The sequence below is a fragment of the Rhinoraja longicauda genome, chromosome 3 (genome assembly GCF_053455715.1).
Source record: "Rhinoraja longicauda isolate Sanriku21f chromosome 3, sRhiLon1.1, whole genome shotgun sequence".
In the NCBI taxonomy this organism is placed as follows: Eukaryota; Metazoa; Chordata; class Chondrichthyes; order Rajiformes; family Arhynchobatidae; genus Rhinoraja; species Rhinoraja longicauda.
Genome location: NC_135955.1, coordinates 37238563 through 37257963, shown reverse-complemented (window position 1 = coordinate 37257963; position 19401 = coordinate 37238563). Strand labels below are relative to the sequence as shown.

Here is a 19401-nt window from a genome sequence, read left to right as displayed (position 1 = left end):
TCCTGCATCTGCTGCAATCTGCCATCAAATATACCTTTGGAAGATTGTGAACCTTTTGATGAGAGGAACAGAGAGGTCAACTTGCTGTGGAGTAGAGGAAGCAGCAGAAACAGCAAATTACATGCAGCCAGCTATTAATTGACAAATGTTAGCTGACAAAAGGCCAACAAGTGGTCAATGAATGATGGCCTCCATCCGCACTGAATGATTCTAGGTGAGGGGCAATTGTGGTGTTTTCCATATCCTGTGCTGCACCATGTTGCAGCCTCAGTATGGGTGGCACATCAGGCACCTCGATTGAAACTGAATTGTCAAGTTCCAGGCAACTTTACCTTTGTACAGTTTCTGACAGCACTAATTCTATTGCGGTCATGATGTTTGGATGTGGCTCGCTGTACACTGTTGTAGAGAATGGTTCACTTTAATACTGAACGCCGATCTACTTAAACAGTTCCTTGGGGTCGAGGATGAGCTCTTTCCACCCCAGTGCTGAGGAGTAGAAGATGCCAGTGTGTGAATTATTTTCATTTGGGATTGTTGTTATACACCAGCTGCCTCAAGTTCTTGACAGAGCAAGGTCTTAGTCCAACGGCAAGGAGGTGCAAGACGACTGGAGAACAAGTAATGATGCTGAGACAGCACACATGGTCTCGCTCTCTCATGCACACATGCATTCTAAGCACTCCACATTGAAGAGGAACAGAGGGGATGGGAGAGATTTGTGTGTATGTGTGTGGGGCGGGGGTAGCGGAGGGGGGGGGGGGGGGGAGGAGGGCGAGGGAATTAAAACGTGCTTTGTGTTTTGAAAGTCATGTATACTTAGCAATGATGGCACCCAAGTGAGATGCTGAAAGCTGAAGGAGATATTCCAGTTCCCGAAGGTTGAATCCACCAACATCAGCTGGGGAAGCACCAGAGCCTGCTCACGTATTACCGAGAACCAACAATGTGCCAACATTGAACAGCAACAGTCAGGTTTAGTGGGAGTCGTCTATGTGTTCAGGGCACTTTACAGCATCTATGCTCATTTGCTCTAACTCAGCTCCATTAAAAGAACATCTTAATCTCTTAAAAGCTATTTAATCATTGTGGACCTTGACAAAGTCCATTTCTCTTTGATGTATATCAGATTATAAATAGCCAGAAATGTCTTTACTTGCTCAGCTGCTTAGCTGCCAGAAGATAGATGTAATGCCATTTTGACCTGCACTGCTTTTCAGTCAATATTCTCCCAAAATACAGAATAGATAAGAAAATTCCATGTTTATTTGGTTTAGATGAATTCTAATCATTATAGACAATAGACAACAGGTGCAGGGGGAGGCCATTCGGCCCTTCGAGCCAGCACCGCCATTCAATGTGATCATGGCTGATCATTCTCAATCAGTACCCCCGTTCCTGCCTTCTCCCCATACCCCCTGACTCCGCTGTCCTTAAGAGCTCTATCCAGCTCTCTCTTGAATGCATTCAGAGAATTGGCCTCCACTGCCTTCTGAGGCAGAGAATTCCACAGATTCACAACTCTCTGACTGAAAAAGTTTTTCCTCATTATAAATCAGCAGTACCTCTTTATGAGTAATCCCAATTGGTGAGAGTTCAGAAAATGTCCTGAAAATTCTACCACAGTGACCTTATCATTCTTCAATGAGTTAATTGAATGTAGAACAGAATATTCCTACCCTGCTTCTTTGGTGTTCTGGTGAATGTTCCTTTCACTGTCCTGCAGTGAGAGTTGTCCCCACCACACACTCCGCACTTGTCATCCACTTTGTTTGAACCAATTTCTTTGTCACATCCCACTTTCTGTAGAGGTAAAACGTTAATCAACATAGCAATAAAACGCAGCATTAAAACAGAATAAAAATGCTTGGAACCAGGATAAGCTATTCGGTCCTTTCAATTAGATCACAAATTAGCTTGCCTTAAATCCTTTCACCTACTTTATATCTGATTAAACCTTTACCTAGCAAATCCAGAAAGCTTCAATTAATGAGGTAACCTTTGCTTTTTAAATAAAGTTCTAGATTTCCACCAATATACTGGTAAAGAATCTGTTGATTGATTTTACTTGTGAATCCCTAGCCCTAGCTAACACTAAGGCTCCTCATTCTTGGTTTTCTTGACAAAATAATTAGCTTATTACCTATGTCATCAATTCTCATGACATTTTAAAATCCTCACTCTTCAAACCTATTGCAATGCAAGTCAAGTTTCTGCACATAGCTCTCATAATTAAATACTTGTAGACTTTAATTTTATTCTGATGATTCTCAGAGAGGCTTTTAGGGGAGGCACATGGGTATGGAGGGAATGGATCACATGTAGGCCGAAGGGATTAGTTTAACATGGCATCTTGCTCAGCATAGACACCGTGTGCCTGTGTGCTTGCTCCTGCACTGTAGACAATAGACAATAGGTGCAGGAGTAGGCCATTCAGCCCTTCGAGCCAGCACCGCCATTCAATGCGATCATGGCTGATCACTCTCAATCAGTACCCCGTTCCTGCCTTCTCCCCATACCCCCTCACTCCGCTATCCTTAAGAGCTCTATCCAGCTCTCTCTTGAAAGCATCCAACGAACTGGCCTCCACTGCCTTCTGAGGCAGAGAATTCCACACCTTCACCACTCTCTGACTGAAAAAGTTCTTCCTCATCTCCGTTCTAAATGGCCTCCCCTTATTCTTAAACTGTGGCCCCTTGTTCTGGACTCCCCCAACATTGGGAACATGTTTCCTGCCTCTAATGTGTCCAATCCCCTAATTATCTTATATGTTTCAATAAGATCCCCCCTCATCCTTCTAAATTCCAGTGTATACAAGCCTAATTGCTCCAGCCTTTCAACATACGACAGTCCCGCCATTCCGGGAATTAACCTAGTGAACCTACGCTGCACGCCCTCAATAGCAAGAATATCCTTCCTCAAATTTGGAGACCAAAACTGCACACAGTACTCCAGGTGCGGTCTCACCAGGGCCCGGTACAACTGCTTGGTCTATCTTCTATCATACCATGTTTTGGCTATAAAATTCCTTTTGAATTGTGATGTTCAACACAGTACTCCAAACAGGATCTAACCAAGTACTAACACAGTACTAACACAGATCTAACCAGGATCTAACCAAGTACTAACACAGTACTCCAAACAGGATCTAACCAAAACATCGATTGATCCTTTTTGTACACCATTCACTGACCAGGGTCAATTATTGCACAGTTAGGCTGTTGAATTTGAATGCAAAGACCACATGCTCCGTTGAGGCGACTGTTGTGGCTCATGTTGTAGCCATTGTGGACAGCGCTTTCTTCAGGCCACGATGGAAGATGGATGAGAAGGTGGCGGTGGAGCAGGGAGCAGACAAAGTGACAGGCCGACAGGAAGAAGCAGCAGCAGGTGGGAGGGGAGGGAGCCTCGCAGTGACCAGGTGTGATCTGTCATGGTAGCGGCCTGTAGAAAACACTGTCCCCAGGGGCTACAATGAGGGCCGCAACCACAGCTGCTTTAACTGGACCGTGCGGTAGCTGATGAAGATGAACTCACTGGTGCAGACCAGTGGCATCGATGCCTAGTTTTAAGGTGAAACGACGCAAAGTGCTGGAGTAACTCAGCAGACTGAATCAGTTTGAAGAAGGGTCCCGACAAAATCTATCCATGTTCTTCAGAGATGCTGCCTAGCACGCTGGGTTTCTCTGTGTCCTTTGGTGTATTAACCAGCATCCTCTTTCTTTGTTCCAACTACATACAATGATTACACCTTATTTGGTTATAGCAGATAATCATCAATAACAAGCACCATTAGTCCAATATGGTCCGCTGCAGAGGCAATGGAATGATTACAGTGCATTGATAGTTCAACTACAGCGGACCAGTGTTGGGCCAATTCTTAGGAGTAGCCAGGTAAATAGTTGAAGTTTTGGTGAGAAAGCATTTTGGAGATAATGACTACGAATAATTCAAGGAGGTACAAGGAACTGCAAATTCTTTAGGAGTTTATCTTGAGGAGCAGCACTGTCCTTATTTATAAACACTTTAAAGGTAATAGAGCTGTGGTCTCTGGTCCCAAAAGGCTCCCCACTGATACGTCAATCATTTGCATTGCCGAATTCTCTAAAAGGTCAAAATTTGCCCTCTATCATTTAGAGACCTCTATATATTGCTTGAGGAAACTCCCCTGAACACATTTAACAAATTCCACCTCATCTATGGCAGCCCCAGTCTATATTGGGAAAGTTAAAATCCACTACAAAACCAACCCCATTAGTCTTGCTACTGTCTGCAATCTCCCAACCGATCTGTTCCCATTGATTATTTAGGGGTCTATAATACATACCTAACAAGGCCATCATCTCCTTTTATTTTTCAGCTCCACCCATGTAGCCTCACTGGATGATCCTTTAGTAATGTCCTTTCGGACTATTGCTGGATTCTCTATAATCAACACAGCTACCCCCCCTCCTATCTTACCCACGCCTCTATCTCGCCTGTAGCACCTGCAGCCTGGAACATTAAACTGCCAGTCCTGTCCCTCCCTGAGCCAGGTTTCCATGATGTCCCTGTCACACGTACATGTCCACACCCTGAGTAATCCTCCTTACCCGTCAGGCTTCTGGTATTCAAATAAATGTTTTCCATTCACCCGTCTTTCCTCACCCCCTGCCGTGCTCCTGCCCATCATGTCTACTGAACTTGTTGTCATTGACTTTGTACAGACTTCTAGTCTCCCACCAGCCTCACTACTGCAGTGGATCCTACCCCCCTGACAATCTAGTTTAAACCCTCCCGAGTAGCACCTTGCCTAGTGTATGGATGTACTTTTAAAAAAAGGAGATCAGGAGGGCAAAAAAGGGGCATGAAATATAATTGGTGGACACCAATTGGTGGAGGAAAATTCTGATGCTTTTAATGTATATTAGGAGCGAGAGGCTAACCAGAGAAAGAATAGGGCTAATTAGCGACCAAAGGAATAATCTGTGTGTGAAGCCAGAGGAGATGGGTGAGACATAAATAAATACTTCACAGCTTAATTCAACAAAGAGAAGGAAACAATAAATGGAGAATTCAGAGAGGGGTTTGGAGAAATTCTTCAACATGTTGGAATTAAAGATGAAGAGGTATTTGGCGTCTTAGTGAGCTTAGATGAAGGCTGCATTGTTGATGCAACTCCTCTGCCAAAGTTGAGATTGATTCCAAATATTAGAACCCATGGGATCCAAGGCAGTTTAGAATGTCGGATCCAAAGCTGGCAGTGATAGAAAGCAGAGGGTAAAAGGTTGAATGGATTTGTGATTGGAAAGCTGTGGCCCGTGGTGTAGTGCTGGACTGGTGCTGGGGCCTTTCATGTCATTTCCTATGAATGTTAGAGATATGGTTAGTAAGTTTGCAAATAGTATGAACATTGGTTGTGTGGCATGGTTGAGACGGTTATAGGAAGAAATTAATCGGTTCGTAAAATAGGCGAAGCAATGACAAGTATTAATCCTGTTAAGTGTGAGATGAGGCACTTTGAGAGAATTAATAAAGGTAGGGCATACAATACTAAAGAGTTTTGAGGTACAGGGGACCTCCGTGTAAAAGTTCAAGGATCCCTGAAGATGGCAGTATAGATAGTTATGGTAAAGAAGGCATAAAGGAAACTGGCGTTTATTAGCTGAAGCATACAATGTAGGTACAACTTTATAAAACTTTGGTTAACCCACAGCTAGTGCATTGTGTGTTCTGGTCACTACAATATAGAAAGGATGTTTGTAATCTGAGTGGGTGATGGATACATACTCTCACAACATTTTAGAAGGAATCTACACAAGCACTTGAATTGCCAAGACATCGAATGCAATGTTCAAAAGTCGGATAAAGGTGATTATTATGGATGGGGTTTTTTAATAGGCAGCATGGACGTGATGGCCAGAGTCTCATCCAGCATGGACATGATGGGCCAGTCTCATCCAGCATGGACATGATGGGCCAGTCTCATCCAGCATGGACATGATGGGCCAGTCTCATCCAGCATGGACATGATGGGCCAGAGGGCCCGTCTCCATGCTACATAATCCATGTTGCCTCGGAGAGGGATGTAATTGGTGTTGAGAGCATGGAATTTGTGACTCAAACCAAGATCAGAGAAGATCTTCAGGCTTCCCAATATTTAGTTGAAGGAAATCTGTGCTCGTGTAGTTCCAGATATTGGACAATGGGCTGTCAACTAAGTCAGGGTGGCAGTGAGAGCCAAGAGACCCGATTGCAAGGTGGAGATGCATGGTTATAATATGGAACCCTATTGAAACTGGGAATAGAAACTAATCGGATGCTGCTAATCAAGAGCTACAGCAGTGGTGAAGCACTGGGTTTATTTCTTTATATGACAATTTTACATGGTGTGTGTGAGGAGGGGGGGGGGGGGGGGGGGGGGGGGGGAGGATAGATGGGTATATGCTTCCCCGTCCATTCTTCAGACATCCAATAACCTTGGATCCAATAACATTAATTCTAATGTTTCTCACTGTCTTGAAGAACGCTTGTGAATGAATGAAGGGGATTTATTTCTGCATTTGCAACATGGTTCAACAAACTCACAAACACAGCACACAAGTCCTGAGCCCAGGAGTCTTGCATCAGAAAATGGACTAAAATATCAACTTGGCAACTTGCATTTTTTAAATCACATCACAGAATTACTTCACTATCTGAGGTACTGACATAGGTAAAATGGTGAAGACTTTCCGTGGAAATGCTTGAGTCAAGTTATTAATTTTACTCACCACACATTCCCCTCTTACACAGATGCTATAGGGATCTTTATAGGAACAGCGAGTACCATCATGAACCAATTGTTTCATGTAGACGATTCCTCCCATTTCCTTGGATTGACAATACAGATGGCATCTCTTTATTGCTAATAAGAATCAGTATGATTAGACTGCTTTAAATGTATCAAATCTTTTTTAAACATGTTGGTAAATGCAAAGATTGCGACTTAACTTACAGTCAGGATGTTCGTATGGAAGCCAGTGGTGTTTCATATTCTGATATTCATAGTACGAATTCCGTTGTTGACACTGTTGGGCTCGGAAGTCCTCATAATGGCGTGGGCAATCTTCTTTGTTACACAGCTGATATTCATAGTTTACACCAGGACAATCCTGACCACCGTTGGCAGGCCTGATTACAACAATGCAATAACATTACTATACACAAGGAATGACAGACAGATTACACAAGTGCTACCATATAAGCGAATCCTAATGCAATTAACTTCAGAGTAGAATATTTCCCCAAAATTCAATATTATCATTTTGTGTCCCTGGTAATGTTGCCACGACTGCTTTGTGAGCAGTATTCATCTTAGAGCAATAACTGCTTTACATAATTTAAAGTCACCTGCAAGGCTATATTTATGATTATATATATATATATATTCTGTATTTAAATCCTTATTATCCTTCCTGTTCAGAACTCTCTAATATAGCTTTCTTTCTCAATGTGGCACAGATATTGAATTAGTTTAAAAATACATTCTAGAAATCCCTCTTATAAAATCACGCCGCATGGAAACAGGCCCCTGGTTACATAAAGTCCACACTGGCCATCAGACACCTCTCTACACTAATAGAATCATGGAGTCATAAGGCATGGAAACAGGCTTTTGGCCCAACTTTCCCATTCTGACCAAGATGCCCCATCTACACTAGTGCCACCTGCACGCATTTGGCTCACATCCCACTAAACCTTTACTATCCATGCACCTGTCCAAACGACTTTTAAATGTTATCATAGTACCAGTCACAACTACTTCCTCTGGTAGTACATTTCCTATACCCATCACCCTCTGTGTGGAAAGGTTACCCCTTAGGTTCCTATTAAATCTTTCCCCTATCACCTTATGTTGTCTGGTTCTTGCTTCCCCTACTCTGGGTAAAAGACCTCTCTGATGCATTCACCTTATCTATCCTCCTCAGGATTTTACACACTTTTATAAGATCACCCTTCGACTCCCTGCACTCTAAGGAATAAAGTCCGAGCCTGCCCAACCTCTCATGACAACATCCTCATAAATCTTCTCTACACTAGCTTAACAATACCCTTCCTACAGCAGAGTGACCAAAACTGAACACAATATTCCAAATGCAGCCTCACTAACATCTTGTATAACTGTAACACAACATCCCAACTTCTATACTCAAAACTCTGCCTGATGAAAGCCAATGTACCAAAAGCCTTCTGGACCACCCTATCTACCAGTGACTCCACTTTCAAGGAACTATATACCTAAACTTCGAGATCCCTCTGCTCTACAATACTCCCCAGGGTCCTGCCATTCATTGTGAAGGTCTTGCCCTGGCTTGACCTCCGAACATGCAACACCTTGTACTTATCTGTATTAAACTACCTTAACCATTCCTCAGCCCACTTGTCCAGCTGATCAAGATTCTGCTGTAATTTTTTTATCACAATTTATTTTTCCAGTATCCCCCTAAAATTGCCCCAAGTTCCCCTCCACTTCTTACTTGGGACAATTTATAGTGAGCAATTAACCTATCAACCTACACATATTTGGGATGTGGATAGAAATCAGAGCATCCAAGGAAAATGAACATGCTTACAAGGAGAAGATGCAAACCCCACACTGTCAGCACCAGATGTCAGGATTGAACCTGGGTTGCAGAACCTCTGAGGCTGCACCTCCACCAGAGGAATGTTGTGCCGTCAATATTCCCCAGCCCCTTTTACTTCCAAAAATAGCAACAGTGTTTTGTTTTGTGAGGTTTTCGAATATTAATAACAATGAGGTAAGTGGTACTTAGGCAAAAATTCAGCCATGAATTTTGATAGGTGGGAGCAGAATGTATGGGGGAAAATGGTATACATCTGCTTCTTATCTTGTTTTCTTTAATGAGTCCTTCACATTAATTTCCGCAAGCTGCACTTTTTCATTCTGGCAGCACTGAGAAAGAAGGTTACCCTATGCATCCAAGTGCAGGATATTGCACTCTGTGGCCCTGATGCCCCAGAGAACGGCTGTTGAAAGGCTGGAGCAATTAGGCTTGTATACACTGGAATTTAGAAGGATGAGGGGGGATCTTATTGAAACATACAAGATAATTAGGGGATTGGACACATTAGAGGCAGGAAACATGTTCCCAATGTTGGGGGAGTCCAGAACAAGGGGCCACAGTTTAAGAATAAGGGGTAGGCCATTTAGAACGGAGATGAGGAAGAACTTTTTCAGTCAGAGAGTGGTGAAGGTGTGGAATTCTCTGCCTCAGAAGGCAGTGGAGGCCAGTTCGTTGGATGCTTTCAAGAGAGAGCTGGATAGAGCTCTTAAGGATAGGAGAGGCGGTACTGATTGAGAGTGATCAGCCATGATCGCATTGAATGGCGGTGCTGGCTCGAAGGGCTGAATGGCCTACTCCTGCACCTATTGTCTATTGTCTATTGAGACAGTTGCCTGATCACTGTGTTTGTTGCGTTATGAAGAGTACCCTTTGATAATGATCATTCATATGTAAGCAGAAATCCTACACCAGCACAGCATACAGCTGCATCTGCGAACAAGCAACTGGCTTTTTGCTGCTTCTAAATGGCAGACAACATGGTAGCGATATCTTGAAGTGTGCAGGGCATTCAAATTTTATGATTTTCTTTTGGTGACCTCAATTTTGCATTGGGCCCAATCATTTAATTAACACATTAAAAATGGACAAATTCCAATTTCTAGGAGACAGAATCTATTTAGAATGTGTCAAGGAGCTAATGACAGAAACTACAGCAACTGTTCACAACAGAAAACAAAATGTAATTTCTTCAGAAAAATACCATGAGGATCAATTCCTGCAAATTACTTGCAAAAAAATCAAATCAGTCATTTGCACATAGTTTGATTGCCAATGGAAATTATCCAACGATCTCCACAATTACTGAGAAAGTACTGTCACTACACTCAGCCTTCATCAAAACAGCAATCATTCTTGGCACTACTTACGCTGGATTATTGCAGTGGCGAGTTCTAAATCGGACGCCCGATCCACAGGTTCGAGAACAGGATCCGAGTTTGCTCCATGATCCCCAGTTGCCGTCCTGCTTTAACTGCTGTGAAGTCTTCCATAAACAGTGACCCTGGTAGCACCACTGTTATTTCAAATCAAACATTATCAGTATTTCGTACTGTAGTATTGAGAAGGCCAATAGATGTACAGATGTACAGATGTACAGCCAATAGATGTACAGATGTACAGATATATAGATGTTTGGGACAAAGACCCATCATTTATTTATTTGCCTCTGTACTCCACAATTTGAGATTTGTAATAGAAAAAAAATCATATGTAGTTAAAGTGCACATTGTCAGATTTAAATAGAGGCCATTTTTATACGTTTTGGTTTCACCATGTAGAAATTACAGCAGTGTTTATAAATAGTCCCCCCATTTCAGGGCACCATAATGTTCAGGACACAGCAAAGTCATGTAAATGAAAGTAGTTCTGTTTAGTATTTTGTTGCATATCCTTGGCATGTAATGACTGCTTGAAGTCTGCGATTCATGGATATCACCAGTTGCTGGGTGTTTTCTCTGGTGATGCTCTGCCAGGCCTGTATTGCAGCCATCTTTAGCTTATGCTTGTTTTGGGGGCTAATCCCCTTCAGTTTTCTCTTCAGCATAAAAAAGGCATGCTCAATTGAGTTCAGATTGGGTGATTGACTTGGCCACTCAAGAATTTACCATTTTTTCGCTTTGAAAAACTCCTTTGTTGCTTTAGCAGTATGTTTGGGATCATTGTCTTGCTGTAGAATGAACCGCCGGCCAATGAGTTTTGAGGCATTTGTTTGAACTTGAGCAGATAGGATATGTCTATACACTTCAGAATTCATTATGCTACTACCATCAGCAGTTGTATCATCAATGAAGACAAATGAGCCAGTACCTTCAGCAGCCATACATGCCCAGGCCATAACACCCCCACCACTGTGTTTCACAGATGAGATGGTATGCTTTGGATCTTGGGCAGTTCCTTCTCTCCTCCATTCTTTGCTCTTGCCACCACTCTGATATAAGTTAATCTTCGTCTCATCTGTCCACAAGACTTTTTCCAGAACTGTGGTTTCTCTTTTAAGTACTTCTTGGAAAACTGTAACCTGGCCATCCTATATTTGTGGCTAACCAGTGGTTTGCATCTTGCATTGTAGCCTTCGTATTTTTGTTCATAAAGTCTTCTGTGGACAGTGGTCATTGACAAATCCACACCTGACTCCTGAAGAGTGTTTCTGATCTGTCGGACAGGTGTTTCCGGATTTTTCTTTATTATAGAGATGATTCTTCTGTCATCAGCTGTGGAGGTCTTCCTTGGCCTGCCAGTCCCTTTGCAATTAGTACGCTCACCAATGCTCTCTTTCTTCTTAATGATGTTCAAAACAGTTGATTTTGGTAAGCCTAAGGTTTGGCTGATGTCTCTAACAGTTTTATTCTTGTTTCTCAGTCTCATAATGGCTTATTTTACTTTCATTGGCACAACTTTGGACCTCATGTTGGTAAAGCGCAATAAAAGTTTCCAAAGATGATGGAAAGACTGGAGGAAAGACTAGGTGCTGAGAGCTCTCTTATACCTGCATTAAGGAGGCAATGAAACACACCTGAGCAATTACAGACACCTGTGAAGCCATGTGTCCCAAACAGTGTGGTGCCCTGAAATGGGGGGGGACTATGTATAAACACTGCTGTAATTTCTACATGCTGAAACCAAAATGTATAAAAATGGCCTTTATTAAAATCTGACAATGTGCACTTGAACCACATGTGATTTTTTTTAAATTACAAATCTCAAATTGTGGAGTACAGAAGCAAATAAATAAATGCTGGGTCTTTGCCCCAAACATTATGGAGGGCACTGTATATAGGCAGATAATAATAACTCAATATTTCTTTTCTCGTTGCCACACGTGATTGCTTTTTAAAATGATTTACTACATTTCTTAAATTATGGCTCACAAAGCAAAATAAAGTAATTTAAAAAGGGTTTAGCCCACCTTTGTGAATGTTTAGTTTAGTTTCGTTTATAGCACGGAAACAGGCCCTTCAGCCCACCGGGCTGGGCCGACCAGCGATCCCTCCATATTAACACTATCCTACATCCACTAGGGACAATTTTTACAGTTACCAAGCCAATAAACCTACAAACCGAAGTTCTCTGAGAAAACCCACGCTGGTCACGGGGAGAAAGTACAAACTCCGTACTGACAGCGCCCGTGGTCGGGTTTGAACCCTAGGTCTCTGGTGCTGCATTTGCTGTAAGGCAGCAACTTTATCGCTGCGCCACCATGCTTGTGGTCGGTGTATGTTAGAGGAAGTCTGCATTCACTGTGCTGATGCCGGGGCTTTCTAAAGTTTGGTTTCCCCATATTGTATATGCATGCTTTCATAGATCATGGTTTTTGATTTTGCACCTACCAGCCCACTAGATCTGCAGGTGCCCCCTCGGTCCCCCCCCCCCCCACCCCACCCCCCCCTGTCCCCCCACCCCACTCCCCCCAACCCCCCCCCCCACCCCACCCCCCCCCCCCCCCACCCCCCCCCCCCCCCCCCGGTCTCCCCCCCCCCCCCACCCCACCCCCCCAACAGATCTGAGATCTTGCAGGAAACCAGATCCCCAGGGGAAACCCATTCGAAGACTGTTTAAATGTGGGAACCTGGTGCTAAAATAGTCAAAGCTAAACCTGCACCATTAACTGTTGCGTCACTTTCTGCTCCTGCATCTTATGGACTCCCCCCCCCCCCCCCCCCCCCCCCCCCCAAGTGTTGAAAGCAACCAGCATGTCAAATAATTGCTGAGCATTTGGATAGCAGTAACGGGATCGTTCCGAGTCAGCATGGATTTACGAAGGGGAAATCATGCTTGACAAATCTACTGGAATTTTTTGAGGATGTAACTAGGAAAATTGACAAGGGAGAGTCAGTGGATGTGGTGTACCTCGACTTTCAGAAAGCCTTCGACAAGGTCCCACATAGGAGATTAGTGGGCAAAATTAGGGCACATGGTATTGGGGGTAGGGTACTGACATGGATAGAAAATTGGTTGACAGACAGAAAGCAAAGAGTGGGGATAAATGGGTCCCTTTCGGAATGGCAGGCAGTGACCAGTGGGGTACCGCAAGGTTCGGTGCTGGGACCCCAGCTATTTACGATATACATTAATGACTTAGACGAAGGGATTAAAAGTACCATTAGCAAATTTGCAGATGATACTAAGTTGGGGGGTAGTGTGAATTGTGAGGAAGATGCAATAAGGCTGCAGGGTGACTTGGACAGGTTGTGTGAGTGGGCGGATACATGGCAGATGCAGTTTAATGTAGGTAAGTGTGAGGTTATTCACTTTGGAAGTAAGAATAGAAAGGCAGATTATTATCTGAATGGTGTCAAGTTAGGAGGAGGGGGAGTTCAACGAGATCTGGGTGTCCTAGTGCATCAGTCAATGAAAGGAAGCATGCAGGTTCAGCAGGCAGTGAAGAAAGCCAATGGAATGTTGGCCTTCGTAACAAGAGGAGTTGAGTATAGGAGCAAAGAGGTCCTTCTACAGTTGTACCGGGCCCTGGTGAGACCGCACCTGGAGTACTGTGTGCAGTTTTGGTCTCCAAATTTGAGGAAGGATATTCTTGCTATGGAGGGCGTGCAGCGTAGGTTCACTAGGTTAATTCCCGGAATGGCGGGACTGTCGTATGTTGAAAGGCTGGAGCGATTGGGCTTGTATACACTGGAATTTAGAAGGATGAGGGGGGATCTTATTGAAACATATAAGATAATTAGGGGATTGGACACATTAGAGGCAGATAACATGTTCCCAATGTTGGGGGAGTCCAGAACAAGGGGCCACAGTTTGAGAATAAGGGGTAGGCCATTTAGAACGGAGATGAGGAAGAACTTTTTCAGTCAGAGGGTGGTGAAGGTGTGGAATTCTCTGCCTCAGAAGGCAGTGGAGGCCAGTTCGTTGGATGCTTTCAAGAGAGAGCTGGATAGAGCTCTTAAGGATAGCGGAGTGAGTGGGTATGGGGAGAAGGCAGGAACGGGGTACTGATTGAGAGTGATCAGCCATGATCGCATTGAATGGCGGTGCTGGCTCGAAGGGCTGAATGGCCTACTCCTGCACCTATTGTCTATTGTCTATTGTCTATAATTGATCAAATTATTGTTCAAAGACTATCAGTAAACATCGTTGGTCACCAGGAGAGGGAACGGAAAACCCTCAACCTAATCAAACATAATATGGGCCTTGAGAAGTCGGCAGTGGCACGGCTGGTAGAGCAGCTGCCTCACGCCAGTGACCCGAGTTCAATCTTGGACTTGGGTAATATCTGTGTGGAGTTTGCACGTTCTCCCTGTGACTACATGGGTTTCCTACGGGTGCTCTGGTTTCCTCCTACATCCGAAAGACGTGCGGATTGGAGGTTAATTGGCCCTTGAGCTAAACAAGTCCACACCAACCATGCATTTACACCAATCCCACATCAATTCCTTTAAAAAAAAATTATTCCCACATTCCCAGCACTTCCCCACAGATTCTACCACCCATCTACACACCAGAGGCAGATTACAGCAGCCAACAGCATGTTTCTTTGGGATGTGAGAGGGAACCACAGCACCCAGAGGAAACCCACATGGTCGCAGAAAGATTGTGCTAATTCTCCACAGACAGCTCTACTTACTGTGCCATTATGCTAGCCACTGTTTTTTTGGGGCTACCAGTTGTGTAGAGAACTATAGGTGAAGCCTTCTTCATGTGTCAGCTCATTTCTGTTCTCTGCTGAGCCCAGGGACAGAACACAAACATCCGAGGGTCAGGCCCCGCTTACATGAGGGATGATTTAGGGGTAATGTGATTCTTTCAAATGATGTCATTTTGTGATGGAAACGGCATATGCAGCAAGCTGTTTGGATGCACAAGGTAATATTTACTTCATTAACTTCACTGTTGTGGGAACATTAAAAAATTCTAGGCTTATATGATCTTCAAAGACTAATTGGACTTTTCGGACTGTAGAGCAGGTTATTGAAAAATGTTATGGAGGATATTCAGCAGAAGCCAAGAGAAGACATTTGATATGGTGGGGTGTTATTTCATCTCAGTGACATGTTCCCTGAAAACCGTTGACTGGACTAATGGAAGATATACCACACTTTCCTGACTATGTTGACTTTGTTGTCAAAGCGGTCAAGAATTAGGTCTGCAATGTTTCAGTAACTGTTGGTAACAAATATCATTTTATCCAAAACAAATAACTGCGTCCGAGAGCTACCTCACCTTTCCAGGAGCACACTCTGTTCCATCCAAGGGAGGACCTTTCTTTGTCTTGCAGAAGAATGGGTTGTCTGGGTGGCTGCACCACAGCTGCTTACATGGATCAAAGGTGCGAAACTGGAACACAAGTAAATAAAATTCCATTTGTCTTACAAGCCAATTTTCAACAATTAACTAAATGCTGTTAAAGCTTAAGGTTCCAAATCTAAATATATATCTAAATAGCTTACACATGTTAAAAGTAAAATGATAAGTGCATTGGGCCATTTTGTAAATTCATTGTCCCACACTTATGGATAACAGGATTCAAACAACAGGGCCAATTAAATCCTCCGGCCTAACCAGGCTCCTCGCTGAGACAAAAGAACTATCCAGTGGCTCCGACATCCACCATCATTAAGTATTTTGAGAGCCTGGTGATGCCGCACATTAACTCTAGCCTTCCAGCTAGCCTTGGTTCACAGCAGTTTGCTTACCGTCACAACAGGTCCACAGCAGATGCCATCTTCCTGGCCCTAAACTCATCTCTGGAACACCTAGACAACAAGAACTCCTACGTTAGACTCCAGTTTATCGACTACAACTCAGCCTTCAACACCATAATCCCATCCAAACTCATCTCCAAACTGCTGGACATAGGAATCAGTACCCACCTCTGTCTCTGGATTCTCGATGTTCTGACTCACAGATCACAATTTTTAAGGATAGAAGACAACACCTCCTCCACAATAATTCTAAACACCAGTGCCCCACAAGGATGCATTCACAATTCCCTATAACACTCCCTATACTCCAAATTCGGCTCTAACTCCATCTACAAGTTTGCAATTGACACCACAGTGGTGGACCGAATCACAAACAATGATGAGACATAGTACAGTAAGGAGATAAAGGAACATTGTGTCAGGACTACAATCTCCCCCTCAATGTCAGCAAGACAAAGGAGGTAGTTAACAACTTCAGGAAGAATGGTGGAGCACATGCCCCAATCAGCATCAATGGTGCCAAAGTGGAAATGGTTGGGAGTTTCAAGTTTGTTGCCATGGATATTACCAATGATGGGTCGTGGACAAACCATATTGATGCAACAGCGAAAAAGGCACACTAATGACTCTACTTCCTTAGGTGACTGAGGAAATTCGGCATCTCCAATGATGCCTATAAACTACTACAGATGGACCATGGAGGGATTGCACCACCACTTAGTATGGAACAGCTCTGCCCCAGAACGCAAGAAATTGCGGAGAGTTGTAGATGTAGCCCAGTCTATCACACAAGCCCAACTCCCCACCATTGACTCCATCTATACTTCATGCTGCCTTGGAAAAGCAGTAAACATAATCAAAGATGTGTCCCACCTATGTCATTTATTTTCCCTGATCCCATTAGGCAGAAGATACAGAAGCTTGAAAGCATGCGCCACCAGAATTGAGCAACAGCTTCTTTCCCTCTGTTATCAGGTTTCTGAACAGTCTTTCCATAAGTAAGGGTACTGAATGATTCACTTCTACCCCATTCTGGACATTTTACTTTGTCTATGGAAACTTTGCACTATAAGATTCTGCTGCATTACACTATATTCTGCACTCTGTACCCTCCCCTTTGCTCTAACAATTGTACTTGAGCTTGACGATTGTATTTCTGTATAGTATTATCTGTTCTGTCTGGATAGCATGCAAAACAAAGCTTTTTACAATAAACCCAAACCTAAAGTAGATATGGCTCTTCCATTGTTAAACAGAAGTCAGCATGCATGCTTCTATCTCTCTGCTGACAGTCTGTAATAGCAGGGCAACCATAAGTTCCTAATACTGCTAGAGATGCAGCATGGAAACAGGCTCGTCAGCCCACTGAGTCCATGCTGTCCATCAATCACCAACGCACACTAATTCTGACATCCCACTTTCAGATCCATTCCCTACACACTAGGGGCAATTACAGAAGCCCAATATTTAAGATAGAATCGTAGAGTTGTACAGCACGGAAATTAACCCTTTTGCTCAAATCATCCATGCCAACCATGATGACTAACTACGCTAATCCTTTTTACCTCTATAGCCTTTAATCCTTTAATCCTTACCTATACATGTATCAGCCAATTGTTTTTAGCTACGACCTTTATTGTCATAATGCAGAGCACATGACTCCTATGTTTGCAGACTATATACAAATTGGTGGAGTCGTAGATGGTGAAGAAGTTTGCCAAAGTTTATAGTGGTATATAGATCACCTGGAAAGTTGGGACAAGCAGTGGCAGGTAGAATTTATTTGGACAATGTGAGTTAATGTATTTTGGAACGTCAAATGTGGTGAGATATTGAATGTAAACAGCAGGGATTTCAGGTGAGTTGGCTGATAGAGAGTTCTTGGAGTGCAAGTCCATAGTTCCCTGAAGATGGCAAAACATATGGACTGAGTAGTGAGGAAGACATTTGGTATGACTGTCTTTGTATTGAGACATTGAGTATGAGAATTAGAATGTCATGTTGCAGTTGATTACACTACGGGAAAGGTTTGGTGGTGCTAGAGAGTCCAGAAAGATTCACCAAGATGGTGCCTGGAATGAAAATCTGTCGTTATAAGGAAACTGGATAGGCTGGGTTATTCTCACTGCAAGGAAGGAAGCTGAGAGGTGATCCTATGAAAAGTTTTTTTTAAATTATCAGTGCTATAGATAGGATCATTGGTCAGAATCTTATTCGAGTGCTGGGAAGTCTAGAAGTAGAATACACAGGTATAAGATGAGAGGGAAAGAAATTAAAGGAGATCTGAGGAGTAGGTTTTTCACCAAGAGAGTGGGGAATATCTGGGATGTACAGACAGAAGGGCTAGTAGAGGCAGAGACAATTACAGAAATGAAAAAGGTGTTTGGGATGCTAATTCGATAGGAAAAGTATAGAAGTTATATGCAGGCAAATGGGATTAGTATAGACAGCCTTCATAGTCAGTGTGTATGAAGGAACTGCAGATGCTGGTTTAAACCAAAGGTAGACACAAAATGCTGGAGTAACTCAGTGGGACAGGCAGCATCTCTGGAGAGAAGGAATGGGTAACGTTTCGGGTCGAGATCTTTCTTCAGACCGGTTTTCTGAAGAAGGGTCTCGACCCGAAACGTCACCCATTCCTCTCCAGGGATGCTGCCTGTCCCACTGAGTTACTCCAGCATCTTGTGTCAGCCTTCATAGTCAGCATGGACAAGGTAGGACAAAAGGGCTTGTTTCTTTGCCGTATGCATCTAGAATTCTATGATTCATATCTTTGCAAGAATTGGATCAGTCTCAAGTTTCTCTTGCCAAAAATATATATATATATATATATGCTGATTACAATATGCTGTTACTGCTAATTGCAACCCTCAGTTACGGGAACTTTGTAGCACATAATTTCTCATGCACTACGGCAACGGGGCATTATACTGCATTCAAAATTAAAACGTCTGTGTCCATCTTCTAGCTAGAATCAGTGAAATCTCACCAATGGATTAAAGGCCAATGCCATAACATGGATTATGTGTACGTTATTTTCTTGCAATACTATTTTGTACCAGTTAAGCATTCACAAACAACACATTTAATACTGAATGTTATTTGTATGGCATCCTGCAATAAATAATATATGGTGTGAAATTCCACTTGAAAGTATGCTGCTAAACATGGCATGTCTTTAAAAATTAAGAGATGAAATTTGAGGGGGAAAAACCCACAAATTATTTAATAATAATCATGTGTGAAATCCAAGTTTAAAATGAACATTTGACTCTGTTTGTGATAGATGGGGCATCAATTGCACTTTTCCTCTTTACTTACCCACCCATCTTATTTTTCCCAATCCATAATAGAACCTTTGATTCACCATATCCATATCTGAAAAATAATTGTGTAGACTGGAAATCCCAAACATAGGTTTTGTGACTGCTTTGCCGAGCACATCCCTTTTATCTGCAGGTGTAATCCTAAACTTCCAGGTCTATGTTTGATAATTGGTGCCCATTCTTTTCCATGCTACTGCAGCTTCTACCAAACTTTTCAATGACTGCAGGCAGTGAGAATCTCCAGAACATGAACTATCAGAATTATTTTTCTGTTCTACTCAAACTCTCCATCCACTCCACTCCTGCACCAATTCA

The 19401-nt window shown here is 43.0% G+C and overlaps 1 protein-coding gene across 1 annotated transcript in view; it reads right to left on the bottom strand.

Annotated features, from left to right (window-relative positions):
• Positions 1-19401, bottom strand: part of LOC144592240 (A disintegrin and metalloproteinase with thrombospondin motifs 3-like) — a 224462-nt gene that overhangs the window by 25155 nt on the left and 179906 nt on the right. The window contains 5 exon segments of the mRNA XM_078396772.1: positions 1680-1803; positions 6753-6886; positions 6977-7152; positions 9974-10119; positions 15279-15392. Coding sequence (XP_078252898.1) covers positions 1680-1803; positions 6753-6886; positions 6977-7152; positions 9974-10119; positions 15279-15392 — 694 coding nt within the window.